This window comes from Oryzias latipes, chromosome 5, assembly GCF_002234675.1.
Source record: "Oryzias latipes chromosome 5, ASM223467v1".
NCBI classification, from domain to species: Eukaryota; Metazoa; Chordata; class Actinopteri; order Beloniformes; family Adrianichthyidae; genus Oryzias; species Oryzias latipes.
The window spans coordinates 32,790,189-32,804,429 of record NC_019863.2 but is presented as its reverse complement, the minus strand read 5'-3'; the positions used below and the strand labels follow the sequence as shown (position 1 = coordinate 32,804,429).

At 44.3% G+C, this 14,241-nt stretch overlaps 2 protein-coding genes across 5 annotated transcripts; both read left to right on the top strand.

Moving 5' to 3' along the window:
• The first annotated feature begins 2,238 nt into the window (after positions 1–2,238).
• LOC101167675 (deoxyribonuclease gamma) lies at positions 2,239–5,620 on the top strand. 2 transcript variants are annotated; one of them, XM_020700593.2, is made up of 10 exons: positions 2,239–2,378; positions 2,609–2,712; positions 2,810–2,904; positions 3,011–3,097; positions 3,219–3,331; positions 3,549–3,661; positions 4,234–4,388; positions 5,169–5,265; positions 5,345–5,429; positions 5,506–5,620. In XM_020700593.2, the coding sequence occupies exons 1-10, from the start codon at positions 2,285–2,287 to the stop codon at positions 5,532–5,534; spliced, it is 972 nt and encodes a 323-aa protein (XP_020556252.1). In that variant the 5' UTR covers positions 2,239–2,284; the 3' UTR covers positions 5,535–5,620. The 2 variants fall into 2 exon arrangements, with proteins under 2 accessions (XP_020556252.1, XP_011491899.1); XM_011493597.3 differs by having other exon boundaries at positions 2,577–2,712.
• A 322-nt stretch (positions 5,621–5,942) lies between these two features.
• Positions 5,943–12,838, top strand: LOC101167925 (intermediate filament protein ON3-like). 3 transcript variants are annotated; one of them, XM_020700592.2, is made up of 10 exons: positions 5,943–6,375; positions 9,288–9,496; positions 9,582–9,642; positions 10,466–10,561; positions 10,707–10,949; positions 11,027–11,152; positions 11,224–11,367; positions 11,810–11,886; positions 12,256–12,302; positions 12,377–12,838. In XM_020700592.2, the coding sequence occupies exons 1-10, from the start codon at positions 6,064–6,066 to the stop codon at positions 12,481–12,483; spliced, it is 1,422 nt and encodes a 473-aa protein (XP_020556251.1). In that variant the 5' UTR covers positions 5,943–6,063; the 3' UTR covers positions 12,484–12,838. The 3 variants fall into 3 exon arrangements, with proteins under 3 accessions (XP_020556251.1, XP_004085245.1, XP_023811119.1); XM_004085197.3 differs by having other exon boundaries at positions 5,944–6,375; positions 10,707–10,871; XM_023955351.1 differs by lacking the exon at positions 5,943–6,375 and adding an exon at positions 8,062–8,771.
• Positions 12,839–14,241: the final 1,403 nt, after the last annotated feature.

Sequence of the window (14,241 nt, the reverse complement as noted above, 5' to 3'; positions counted from 1 at the left end):
ACGTGTGAACACTTGGATTATTAACGGGGGGACGTGTGAACACTTGGATTATTAACGGGGGACGTGTGAAAACTTGGATTATTAACGGGGGCACGTGTGAAAACTTGGATTATTAACGGGGGCACGTGTGAAAACTTGGATTATTAACGGGGGCACGTGTGAAAACTTGGATTATTAACGGGGGGACGTGTGAAAACTTGGATTATTAACGGGGGCACGTGTGAAAACTTGGATTCTTAACGGGGGACGTGTGAAAACTTGGATTATTAACGGGGGGACGGGTGAAAACTTGGATTATTAACGGGTGGACGTGTGAAAACTTGGATTATTAACGGGGGGACGTGTGAAAACTTGGATTATTAACGGGGGGGATGTGTGAAAACTTGGATTATTAACGGGGGGACGGGTGAAAACTTGGATTATTAACGGGGGGACGTGTGAAAACTTGGATTATTAACGGGGGGACGTGTGAAAACTTGGATTATTAACGGGGGGATGTGTGAAAACTTGGATTATTAACGGGGGGACATGTGAAAACTTGGATTATTAACGGGGGGACGGGTGAAAACTTGGATTATTAACGGGGGGACGGGTGAAAACTTGGATTATTAACGGGGGGGACGTGTGAAAACTTGGATTATTAACGGGGGGACGTGTGAAAACTTGGATTATTAACGGGGAGACGTGTGAAAACTTGGATTATTAACGGGGGGACGTGTGAAAACTTGGATTATTAACGGGGGCATGTGTGAAAACTTGGATTATTAACGGGGGGACGAGTGAAAACTTGGATTATTAACGGGGGGACGGGTGAAAACTTGGATTATTAACGGGGAGACGTGTGAAAACTTGGATTATTAACGGGGGGACGTGTGAAAACTTGGATTATTAACGGGGAGACGTGTGAAAACTTGGATTATTAACGGGGGGACATGTGAAAACTTGGATTATTAACGGGGGGACGTGTGAAAACTTGGATTATTAACGGGGGGACGGGTGAAAACTTGGATTATTAACGGGGGGACGGGTGAAAACTTGGATTATTAACGGGGGGACGGGTGAAAACTTGGATTATTAACGGGGGGACGGGTGAAAACTTGGATTATTAACGGGGGGACGGGTGAAAACTTGGATTATTAATGGGGGGACGTGTGAAAACTTGGATTATTAACGGGGGGACGTGTGAAAACTTGGATTATTAACGGGGGGACGTGTGAAAACTTGGATTATTAACGGGGGGGACGTGTGAAAACTTGGATTATTAACGGGGGGACATGTGAAAACTTGGATTATTAACGGGGGGGACGTGTGAAAACTTGGATTATTAACGGGGGGACGGGTGAAAACTTGGATTATTAACGGGGGGACGGGTGAAATCTTGGATTATTAAGGGGGGGACGTGTGAAAACTTGGATTATTAACGGGGGGACGTGTGAAAACTTGGATTATTAACGGGGGGACGTGTGAAAACTTGGATTATTAACGGGGGGACGTGTGAAAACTTGGATTATTAACGGGGGGACGGGTGAAAACTTGGATTATTAACGGGGGGACGTGTGAAAACTTGGATTATTAACGGGGGGACATGTGAAAACTTGGATTATTAACGGGGGGACGGGTGAAAACTTGGATTATTAACGGGGGGACATGTGAAAACTTGGATTATTAACGGGGGGACGAGTGAAAACTTGGATTATTAACTGGGGACGTGTGAAAACTTGGATTATTAACGGGGGGACGAGTGAAAACTTGGATTATTAACTGGGGACGTGTGAAAACTTGGATTATTAACGGGGGGACGGGTGAAAACTTGGATTAGAATAGAATGAGGTCTGAATACTTGGATGAACTGGTTAAAAGCCCTGCAGCAGCGTTCTGGAAAACCTGGAGCCGTTCTACAGATTTTCTGCTTAAACGTGTGAAGATGGAGTCGCAGAAATCAAGACGAGAAGATAGAAAACTGGACTATCTGGGGGGGGGGGGGGCAGCTGTCAGGAGCACAGACTCAGTTTTGGCTTCATTTAGTTGTTGTTCATTCAACTCTTGACTGAATCCAGACACATGCGTAAAATCTGAATTTTTTTTTTTATTAGGGGGGGCACAAAAGCATTTTGCTGAGTGGCAGCTGCCCCACGCCTCCCACCCCTTGGCAGCCCGTTCCCATTTTTCCATCAATAAACATGGGGGAGGAGGACTGTAAAAACTGGTTTCTGTAGAGTCTAAAGATTGAAAGCATTTGCTTGGCCAAACATAGTGAAGGGCTTGCCAGAGAGTCTAGGTGTGCATGTATGAACACGTGCACCTGTCGTCTGCTCACACCCATTCTCTGAGGATCCAAAGTTCTGCTTCACCTTGCAGCTGTGATTTTTCCTTCCACTGTAAGTATTTATTATTTTTCATCACTTTGATCAGGTAAAAGTAAATATATTTGGTGGTTCAAAAACTCCAAACGTGGTTTTTATGATTTGCAGCGTTTGGAGTCTTACATTTAAATAGGTTTTGGCTCGTGTGCTTTCATCCTAAAACTACAGATCATCTTTAACTATTTCCTCTTATTTTTGTGCCTTTTTTATTAGTTTTAGTTTATTTTCTTTTGGTCACATAAAAGCATTTTTTTCCACTGAAGTCACCATGAAAATAGCAGCTTTCAACATGAAGAATTTCGGACAGAAAAAGGTCTCAGACGACAAAGTCGTTGGATACCTTGTTAAGGTAACAGGTTTTTTTTCTCTTTTTGAAGTTCTCTGAAACATTAAATAGATTCATTATTTGGTCAATGATGTCACGTAAACATGGCCTGTTCCTCCAGATCATGTCTCAGTACAGCATCGTGGTGATCCTGGAGGTGATGGATGAAAGCGGTGAAGCCATGAAGCTCCTGCTGGAAAAGCTCAACAGCAGCAGGTCAGTTCACACAGTCAGATGTCTGAGCTTATAGATCCAGATGCAGAAGATCTGCAGACGGAGACTCCAGCTTGATGAGAGCCCACCGTCTGTCTGTGTCCCTCAGCCAGAACAAGGAGAGTCCTTATGGAATGATCTGCAGCAAATCTCTGGGCAGAGACACCTACAAGGAGAAATACGTCTGCTTCTACAGGTGAGAGCAGGTTCTCTCAGGAGCTCCTCCTTCACTGCTGTTCCACCTCACCTGATGATGAAGATGAGCTGTAAACCTGAGCAGCTCCCACACAAACTCCACCTCTGCTCGTCTGTGTCAGAACGAAGGAGGTGGAGCTGAAGGACTCCAAGCAGTACGCTGATGACCAGCCTGGAGATGAGGACGCCTTTGCCAGAGAGCCCTTCATCCTGCGCTTCAGCTGTCCGTCCACTGGTAGGCACCGCTGAGCATCAGCGAGGCTGATTGAGCCAAAACATCCCATAATTACAGCTCTTTAGATCCGAATCAATGCAGTTTAAAGCTGCAGAAATGTATTTGTGTTTTCAGACCACAACTGCTGTCTGCCTGTTACTGAGGAACCACAACAAAGATGATGCTTTTATTTTGGCGGTCTGTGTAACATGTTCTTCCTTTCTGGATAACATGACAGCTGTGACTGACATCGTCCTGATTCCCGTCCACACCCAGCCGGTAAAAGCAGAGAAGGAGCTGGACGAGCTTTTTGATGTGGTCCAACAGGTCCGGACGGAATGGAAGACAGATGTGAGTGTGAGGACACACACACACACACACACACACCTACACACACACACCTACACACACACCCACACACACACACGCACACACACATACAAACACACACACACAAACACACACCCACACACACACACGCACACACACATACAAACACACACACACACACCCACACACACACACAAACACACACCCACACACACACACGCACACACGCACACACACCCACACACACATACAAACACACACACACACACACATACACCCACACACACGTACAAACACACCCACACACACACACACACGCACACACACACACACACCCACACACACAGACTAACTTTTACTCAAACACACTGAAATTCTAACTATTATCATTTTTCTTCTTCTAATTGTTTTTTAGTTACTTTAATTAGCAAACAATTGAATAAACACCCACAACATACATGCACCCATGTCACACACAGTGTCCAGCTAACCCGAGTCTGACTGCTACAGTTAAAAGAAATGAACCGCTGAGGTCTTGAGCTTCTCCGTCAGTCAGTGGGCGGGGCCTCATCTGTTCCCTCCTCTTTTTCCAGAACATCATGATTTTAGGAGATTTCAATGCAAGCGGTCCATATCTGTCCAAGAAGAGGAAGATAAAGCTCCGCATCCAACAGCCTCCCTTCTATTGGCTGATAGACGATGATGTCGACACCACAACCAGCACCTCCAACGACAACACCTACGACAGGTGAGCCGCTTTAGTGTGAAAAGAAATGCAGAATTGAGTGAGAATATTCAGGAAAGAGAAAATGTTAGTGCTGTTTATTATGACAAATATGTTTGCTAGACTGTAAAAATTGAAAATGTTTTACTTATAAACTAAGAACAGCATTTAATAGGAAAATCATCAGAAGGATTTTAGTTTAGATAAAAATGGATTTAACTAAAGAAAAACTGCTGCTTCTTAGAAAAAAGACAAACATGTCAATAATACTAACTTACTGTCACAAGAACAGGCAGACGGCTGGATCCAAGTGCAGCAGGTTTATTAGCTCAGCTAAAAGTCCACAAAGCTAAATGAGGGTCAGGCAGGCAGGGGTCTAGAACAGGCAGATCCAGATCCAGATCCAGATCCGGATCCAGATCCAGATCCGGATGTAACGCCCGGTAAGGATGGCAGAGCGGCACAAACAATACTTCACACTGAGCTTCACTCAGTGCAGAGCTGAAGAATGCTGTTGATGATGAATGAATGAGAGTCGGGTGTTCGGCATCCAGGAAGTATCCGCTTGGGTTGCTGGGAGTTGTAGTGTGGCTGAAACTCTGGGTACACAGTACCGCCGGTGACCAGAGGGGGAGACAGAGCTCTGACTTCTGACACTTACTCTAAGCATAAAGTTAATGTTATTGTTGCTTTATAACATGAAACCTAATAAAAAATGACAACATGTCTTTAAAATGAAATATGTCCGTCAAAGCAGGAAGTGAAAGGCTTTTATTGTGGTGGTTTAACTTCCTCTTCAAACAGGATCGTGGTGCACGGACAGACCCTGCTGGACGCCGTAAAGCCTGGATCTGCAAAGGCTTTCAACTTCCAGGAAAAGTTCCAACTGACTGAAGAGGAGGTGGGACGGATTTGTGGGGTCTGGATCAGCTCTGGCTGAAGATATCTCCTGCTTCATCGTGCTCCTCTTCCTCCCTCAGGCTCTCAGCATCAGCGACCATTATCCTGTGGAGGTGGAGCTGCTCCCATCAGGACAAAAACGTCAGGCTCAGACTCCAAAGACAGGTTTGTGTGGTTGTCAGACACCAGTCATTCTCAGACGGTTGCATTTCAGTTTGTTTTCTCTTTTGGTGAATGGCAGGAGCTGGGAAGAAGAAGAAAACAGCATGAGGATGTTCTGGAGACAGAACAGGAGGATCTTCAGCCGCAACTTCTGTTTGCTCCTCTTCCGACTGAATAAAGAACTTCTTCATGAAGCCCGTTTGTTTGTTCGTTTGTTCTTCCCTTCACCTGCTGTCAGCAGAAATTCACACATTTCACTGACATTAGAATGACCTGACTGTTCAAATATTTATTTACATGGGAAATGTTGCTAAATTAAACTATGAAGAAAACCTGGATAAAATTGGGTGCTTTTAGCACTTTGGTTGTTTTGTAATTAAAACGTTGATGAGAACAGTTTGTGCCACTTAGAGAACTGGAACACCAGACATGAGATACTGAAGCTGAATGGTCCTCACCACCCCACCCCCCACCCCCGTGACTCCACCCTAGGGAGATTTAAAAGGTCATGAGACACCTGAGACACCTCCCAGTCCTCAGACATCCTCAGCAGTCCCGGTGCCGTCTGGGTTCCTCCAGCAGCTTCTTTTTCAGTTTGCTTCTTCTTCATCTCCTCTGTCGTCCATCGCTCCTCACCATGAGTCTGAGCAGAAACAAGAGAATCAGCTCCAGCATCTCCGTCCGGACCAGCACTCCGTCCCGGAGGTCCAGCGGCTTCGCTCCAGGTCAGGGGGGCTTCAGCGGCGTCTCGCTGAGCAGCAGCTGTCTGTATGCTGGCACCAACGGCCACCATCCGGGGCTGGGGGCCTCGCTGACATCCCTGTCTGTGAACAAGAGTCTGCTGGCCCCCCTGAACCTGGAGATCGACCCCAACCTGTCCATGAGCCGAGCTTTTGAGAAGGAGCAGATCAAGAGCCTGAACAACCGCTTTGCAAGCTTCATAGATAAGGTAAAAACAGAAATCTTTTGGGAAGGAGCAACCTTCAAATATTGTTGAGATGATTCAAAAGGTTCATCTCTTATTGTTGCTCCTCCAGTTTTGGCAGCATTCAACACTATATTGAACATGTCTCTGTGAGAGTAAAACCTGCAGCATCTCCGGTGAGCAGAAAGAGAACCAAGCAGAAATCCTGAACAGATGGAGGATGTCGATGCAGACTCGATGTTTGAAGTTCTCCTTTACTCCAGAACAGTGCATGAAAAAAGTGGTTTTCTTTAACAAAAGAAAACCACTTTTATATTTTGGGGTTTTCTATTGTTTTACATTTATGCTATGCAAAACTAAAATGTTAACATTTTCTGAGAAATTAACCAGACAAAAAACATTTTTGTGAAGCAGTGTTTGCAACCAACGTTGTTGTTTTGGGATAGATTATAAGTGAAGCACACATTTAACATTAAGATCATGTTTTGTGATAACTGGTTGACTTACAAACTAAAACTACGGCAAAGAGAGAGAAATGCAGAGGAATCTGTGCGTCCTCAGGCTCCAGTGACTCTTTCTTCCATTTAAAATCCCATCCTGGGGGGCGGGGGGCGGGGGAGGCTTTGTTTTTGTAACGTGATCGTGTTCTTGGTGAAGTTTCAAACTAACCTCGGGTCTCATGTGAAAACAGATCCACCAAAGCTTTTAAAGCGTTTAAAACCCAGAGAGGCAACCAACCAACACTCGTCACCTGAACCTAGAAACGCTGATGCAGCCAGCGTGGCTCAAGAGCACTACAGCACTGACTGTGTTCTACTTTGTGAATGTGAAGGAGGTCGTTGGTGCTGAAACACGAGAATCAAAGAAGATTCCAGCAATGCAGGAAGAACTTTTGCAACAGAATTGATATTTAGGGCCAAATCAAGGAAAAGACCGCAGTCACCTGTCAGTCATCAGTCTGTGGGTTTAAGACCATCAACCATAAACTTTCTCCTCCAAAGTCTCATGGAAGAAAAACCAGGATGGAAAAACAATCTTCTGAAAATGAAAGAAGAACCAGATGAAATAAAACAACGTGAAGCTTCATCTCTTCTGGTTTCAGAGAACTTGTCTGAGAAAATGATCGTTTATGAAGGCTAACCACCCGTGATCACGTGACATCTATTATGGGATGCCATTCCTTCCAGTGAAGTCCGGTTCTGAACAGGTGATTGGTGGTTGAGGTGAAGAGCCGGGCCAAACTCTGGAAGTGAGACTCTCCTCCGGGGACCGGGATGCTTTCTCACGGAGTGGGTGACCTGCTCACAATGGAGGCTTTGTTGGCTGCTGGCTTCAGCGCAGAAAGACCTCCGGTGTTCAGTGACAGAGAGCTGAGCGGCATGAAGCCATCAAACACCAGACATTTTTCATCTGCTCCATGATCCTTAAGAATGGAAATGTTTGTCCTGTTCTGAAGAGTCCCGACTGAGAAACCTTTCAACCATCAACAGGTGAATCTTTGGAACATACCTGAGACAACGGATGGGAGGAGCCACCGTGCTGACAACTCTGTCAAAGCTCATAATTCCTCTCTATTATTATAGACTACTGCACGGCACATGGATCATGTGACTTATATGCTACAGGAACAGCCAACAAAGGCTTTTATTGTGAAGAAACATGAAAGCCGACTCCTCATCTCCTTCCTGTTGGCTGCCTGAGTATCTCTGTATCTCTGATTCTGTAATCCGATGCCACCAAACTGAAACATTGAAGAGCTGCTTCCCTCCTGCAAAGACACATTGGTGCCATCAGGCAACGCTTTGCTGATGAGGATGATGATGGTGCTGAAGAAGATCTGGTTCCCGCTTTGGTGAGGGTCCAGACGTCTGAGGCATGTAATGACATTTTCTCAACACCCCCAGCCTCCATCTAGGATTGAAAACATCCTCAGTATTCTGATGGTACCGGGCTCCTGGACATTCGACCCAACCGTCCCATTTCTGTCTCATTGAGTGGGGGGGGGGGGTAACCTGAGCGGTCCGGTCAGCCATGGTGCTTTCCCTGCTCTGAACAGAGCACAGGCTTTGTCTGGGAGAGAGTGAAACCCATCTGCAGGAAGGAAACTGGAGCTGCTGAGCTGTTCTCTGCTGCCTCTGTCTGACCTCTGAGTGTCCTGCTGAAACCCACTGAGTGCATGTGGAACGTCTGCAGAAGAAGACCAGCTGCCCATGGACCAACCTAAGCTGCTGACCCTCAGAGACTGGGAAGGCCTCTTTCTGCAGCACAAATGTTAGTGCTGTTAAGCATCCAGTGAGGCTGAAGGTTTGAATGTTTTCTAAAGAAACCTGCTTCTGTGCTGAGGAAGAGTCTGGAGTCTTCATGAAGTGGTAACCAAGGGAAACCCAGTGAATCTGTTGCAGCAACATCATGGTCTAACCGTGAGTTCAGAACAATCATTATGTATTTAAGTGCTGATACAGCCATCCATCTATCCATCCATCCATCTATCTATTCCCAGACCAGCACTCTCCAGTGTGTCCTGGTTCTTCTCCAGGGCCTCCGTTTTGAGACATCTTATCAACAAAGACACAACATTTCCTTCATGGCTCTCCTGCTTGGCCTTCAAACCCGCTGTTTAGCATCTACTGCTCTAAATGAGCATGAAGAGTTTTGAGAAAAGATTTAAGCGAGAAAAACAATGTGACTCCAGCTGACATCAGCTTTGTGTTTTGTGCTGAAATCTCTGAGTCCCATGGTTCTCAGCAGCTTCGTGGCGAGATCTTGACATCCTGATTGTTCCTCAAACTGTTAGTCTTTGAATTGTTTGATGAGCTGATTTAGAAACTTACTTTACAGTCCAGGAACTTCCTAAAATAAGTCTTTCCCATATCTGAACGTCAGCGGAAAGGCCACGACCTTCATCCCGTGCCGTCATTTCCTTCTGCATCCTTCAGGTGCGTTTTCTGGAGCAGCAGAACAAGATGCTGGAGACAAAACTGGAGCTGCTGCAGGGTCAGGGGGTCAGCCGCTCCAACGTGGAACCCATGTTCGAGGCCCACATGGCCAACCTCAGGCGCCAGATGGACCTGGTCAACAACGACAAGATCAAGCTGGACGGGGAGCTGAGGAACATGCAGGGCCTGGTGGAGGACTTTAAACACAAGTAACCACAGATTCTTTGACAGTTCAACGGGAAAATGCTGCAGATGGAGGAAACCCATCATGTCTCTGTGCTCTTTCTGCCACAGATATGAGGACGAAATCAACAAGAGGAACAACCTGGAGAACGACTTTGTTATCCTGAAAAAGGTCAGAACGCAGTTTTCTTTTTCAGCTCCAGAGGTGTGGTGAGTAAGGTGAACCTTCTTTTTGTCTTCCATCGTCACGTCATCCGAACCTCAAACGTCCCACCTGAACGCTGCGGGCCACTCCACCACGCAGCACTGAAGCACCAGCCTTCTTTGTTCCTGCTCCATTTTTGTTCGGGAAGCGTTTTCTGTTGATACTATTCTCAATTTTCCATTTCTGTTGCACATTAATGTAAGGTCGGGATTGTGAGGGGCTGTAGCTAGCGAGAGATAGTGAAAACAAAGGGATGATGGGAAATCAGACCTACCCTGCGCCCACAACTCAGACGTGAAAACCGAATGAAGTCCTGCCGCTCTGCAGAAACTATGTCCTAGAAAACGACACAGGTTTTTAGATTTTGGCTAAAAATCCTCATTAAAAGACAACTGGGAAGACTTTGACAATAGATCAGAAGATGATCAGAGTTGGATTTTAATAACTGTTAAAAATGATGCTTCACACATGAAAGCTGATCTGTTCGGCTGTTCAGAAGAACTGGATGATGACTGAATGAAAAAATTCCAAAACGTTTTGGTTTTGGATGCTGCAGATTCTAAGGGTTCTGAGCTGTTTTGCATAACATACACCGTACAGCTGTAGCTGTTTTTCTCTGTTTTGACCTGCCTTGGTTTTTCTTTTGCATTTTATTGTTTACATGCTGTTTTGTTGTGGGCGGAGCAACACCGTTTCTCTCTGCGGTGCATCCTTGAGGACGGATGTCAATAGTAAAGAAAGCCTGAATCTGAAAGGAAACCAAAGGTGTGTGCTCTTCGTGTGGTCTCAGGATGTGGACTCGGCCTATTTGGTGAAGGCAGATCTGGAGGACAAAGTTGGAGCTCTGACGGATGAAATCAACTTCCTGCGCAACATCTATGAGGAGGTTGTGCTTTTTGGAACTTTTGGCATTATTTCTTTGAATCAACTCCTTTTTGTCTTCATGAATGTTTCGATTGTTTTCATTCTTGAACTATTATCAATGAGAGGCTCTTGGTGCTAAAATAATTCTGTTTCTGAAACGGAACCAGGAGCTGCAGGAGCTGCAGGCCAGCATCAAAGACACCTCCGTGGTGGTGCAGATGGACAACAGTCGCAGCCTCAACATGGAGCAGATTGTGGCCGAAGTCAAAGCCCAGTATGAGGAGATAGCAGCCCGCAGCAGAGATGAGGCGGAGGCCTGGTACAAGAGCAAGGTCAGGATGAGTGATGGACCAGAGCAGAATGAGTCTCGTAAAATGTGCTTAAAATGTGTTCCTAGCATGTTCCTCTACGTAAGTAGAAACCTCCTTTGAGTTAAAACGATGATTCCATGGTGTGTGAGTAATGGTGAGCCTTTCTCTGCCGCCAGTTCGATCAGATGTCAGTGCAGGCCAGGCAGTTTGGAGATGAGCTCCGCATGGCCAAGGCAGAGGTGGCCGAGGTCGGCCGTCTGATCAGCCGCCTGCAGAATGAGATAGAGGCCGTGAAAGCGCAGGTAAACCTCACCAACCGACAGGGCTCTTTCTGAGCGGTGCACGACTCCCTTTCTGACCACTCCTCCCTCAGCGCGCCAACCTGGAGCACCAGCTGGCTGAAGCGGAGGAGCGTGGAGAACTGGCGGTGAAAGAAGCCAAAGCCCGAACCAGAGACCTGGAGGATGCTCTGCAGAGGGCCAAGCAGGACATGGCCAGGCAGCTGCGGGAGTACCAGGTGAGGACGGCCACCGTTAACCCTACAACACAAAGTCACACCGTCACTTTTAACGGGTCATTTTGACCCGACATATCACACCCAACTAAAATTACTTGTCATAAAACACAGGTCAAAGCATGGCAACACATGATAAATCAGAGTGGTTGTCTTTTATTGTCAACTGTGATGTAACAAAATGTAAAACATGGGAAGTTCCTAAAAACATGCTAAAAATTGTGAATTTGAGAACAAAACATTCCTGAAATATGATAAAATCATACGAGTAACTTGGTCTGTGGTCCACCCATTTCTGGGACGTGTGAGGCACAGACTCCTCGACACGCAACACACTGAAATTCATGTAAATTGTTTTGCTCTGGTGAAAATCCCCTGGCGATAGTGCTCCAGGGTTAAATGATAAAAGTAGAACACAAGTCAATACCATTGTTTGCACCTGCAGGACCTGATGAACCTGAAACTGGCTCTGGACATCGAGATCGCCACCTACAGGAAGCTCCTGGAGGGGGAGGAAGACAGGTGGGACTTTGAGTGAGGAAAAATATTCTGAAATTAAATTTCCACCTCATATCCCTGAACAGAAATGTACTTGGAGTTCCCATCCTTTGGTTGGAACACCTTTTATCTGGAGACTGTTGCCGTGGTAATATTTACATTTTTAGTGTCTCAGGTTCCTCTCAATCTCATGGTGGATTGGTTCCGTTCCTCATAACCTGGTCTTTGAAATTGACTGTATGCATAGTAAAAAAAAAAAGTTAAAGATCATCAAATAATTCTGTTTCTCAAAATGTGGTGTCCCTAAAACCAGGAACCAGCAGAAAAGCTGATATTTGAAAGCCACCAGTGGTTCAGGTAAAAGTTCACCTGTGCTTCTCTTCTCTTCTTCAGACTTGGACAACAATCCATCCTCAACATCCAGGCTGTCTCCAGCTACTGTAAGTCCCACTGCTGCAGCACAAAACTCAGACAGAAGCCTTTTCACCATCTGAGTCTTCCTGTTTCCCTCCAGCTCCTAAAAGCAATGGCCACAGCGGCGGCGGCGGCGTCTCTTCTGCTCCCAGACTGCTGGTAAAGATGACTGAGACCAGAGATCTGTCCAGATACAGCACGCTCTGAGAGCAGACACTACAATCATGTAGGAATTAAAGTGATTTAAAAACACTGGAATTGTTCCGGAGAAATGTTTGCTTTTAGCTGCTAGTTACACTAACTTTAGTTTTCTTCTTTCACATTTTCAAAAACACTATTTTAAAGATCTGATGCTGTTTGTTTAGCCTGTGGGGATTTTTTTAGGAGTGTAGATTGTAGTTCTGACCAAATACTGTAAAAACTATTAGAAATGCCTCACAGTTCTGATGAGTCTGCAGAAATTAACTCTTTTTATTTCTATTTTCCAGAATCAATGAGATGTGTGGTCAATGGCTTTAAGTTGATTTATTGATTTACACAAATAAAATGAACATCAAAGGGGGTCCTGTGTGCTTTTTTCAATTTTGTTGAATCATTGAAGTTTAACAAATGTGAAGTTTAATTAAAGTTGATTCTTTTTAAAATGGCAAAAACCCTGAAATCCACTGCTGTGCACTTTAACATGAGAAAAGCTAGTCTTCCATCCTCACATCCACAGTGACTTTCAAAGTCTGTGTGGTGCTTGACACATGTATGTGCAAAAAGTCAGCATGTGTGTCCTTCACATTGACGCAGATGGGACAGACTTTTCGTGTGTATTTGTGGATGTGTCTTCCTCTTGTCTCGTGTGTTCCTGTCATCCTGTCCTCACCAGATTTTGGGCTTCACTTTTCTTTGCTGTCTGGTCGAGAAAATGGTCAAAGAAATAAGTTTAACACTCAAAAACAAATGCATTTTGGGATGGTGATAAGATGTAAAAAATAACTTTTTATCAAATTACATGTTTCTGGTTCTTAATAATGTGATAATAATAATAATGAGAAGTCTTAATTGTTGCAGTTGAGTCAGGATGAAAATTGTGGCTTCTCTTATAGATAAAGCAAGTCAAAGAAACAAATCAATTACTTCTTGTTACTCTGTTTTTGTAACATTTTGCTAATTAAATGTTCAATAACTTGTTTGTTATGATGAATTATATTTAACTGTCTAAAGCAGCCAGACCATGTAGGAAAAATCCCAGAAACTAAATGTCCCCATTCGTTTTTAGTCCATCGTTTTATGCTGTTTAAATTTGTATTTCCACTTGAACAAAATATCTAGGTTTGAGCTATAAATGCTTAAATTGTGATTTTTGAATGTTTCTTTTTATTATTACTTTTCCAGAGGTTTTTACTTTACCTTTATTCTACCAGGTAGTCCTATTGAGACAAGATCTTTTTTTCAAGGGAGTCTTGGTCCAGAGGCACATTTCAATACAAAAAAATACATAAAAACAAACATCATTAAAACCACATACATCATGAGAAGCAGTTGCACATTATTGTTTCAGTCTCTGATGCTTTGAGCTTGTTCTTAAAAACATTTAAAGATACCAGTTCAGTTAGTTTCCAGTCTTTCTGCAGCATTTTCCAAGCAGGAGGAGCAGAGTGGACTAAGGCTTTTTCCCAGCTCTGTGCAGCAAATGGAACAGAAACAACCGTCTAAGGATCAGAGGAGTGAGATTCCACACTTCTCCTTGTGATTAAGGAACAAATGTAGGGAGGGAGTAATAACCAATAGTAACTACCAATAATAATAACCAATAATAATTACCAATAATAATTACTAATAATAATAACCAATAATAATTACCAATAATAATTACTAATAATAATAACCAATAATAATAACCGATAATAATAACCAATAATAATTAACAATAATAATAACCAATAATAATTACTAATAATAATAACCAATAATAAT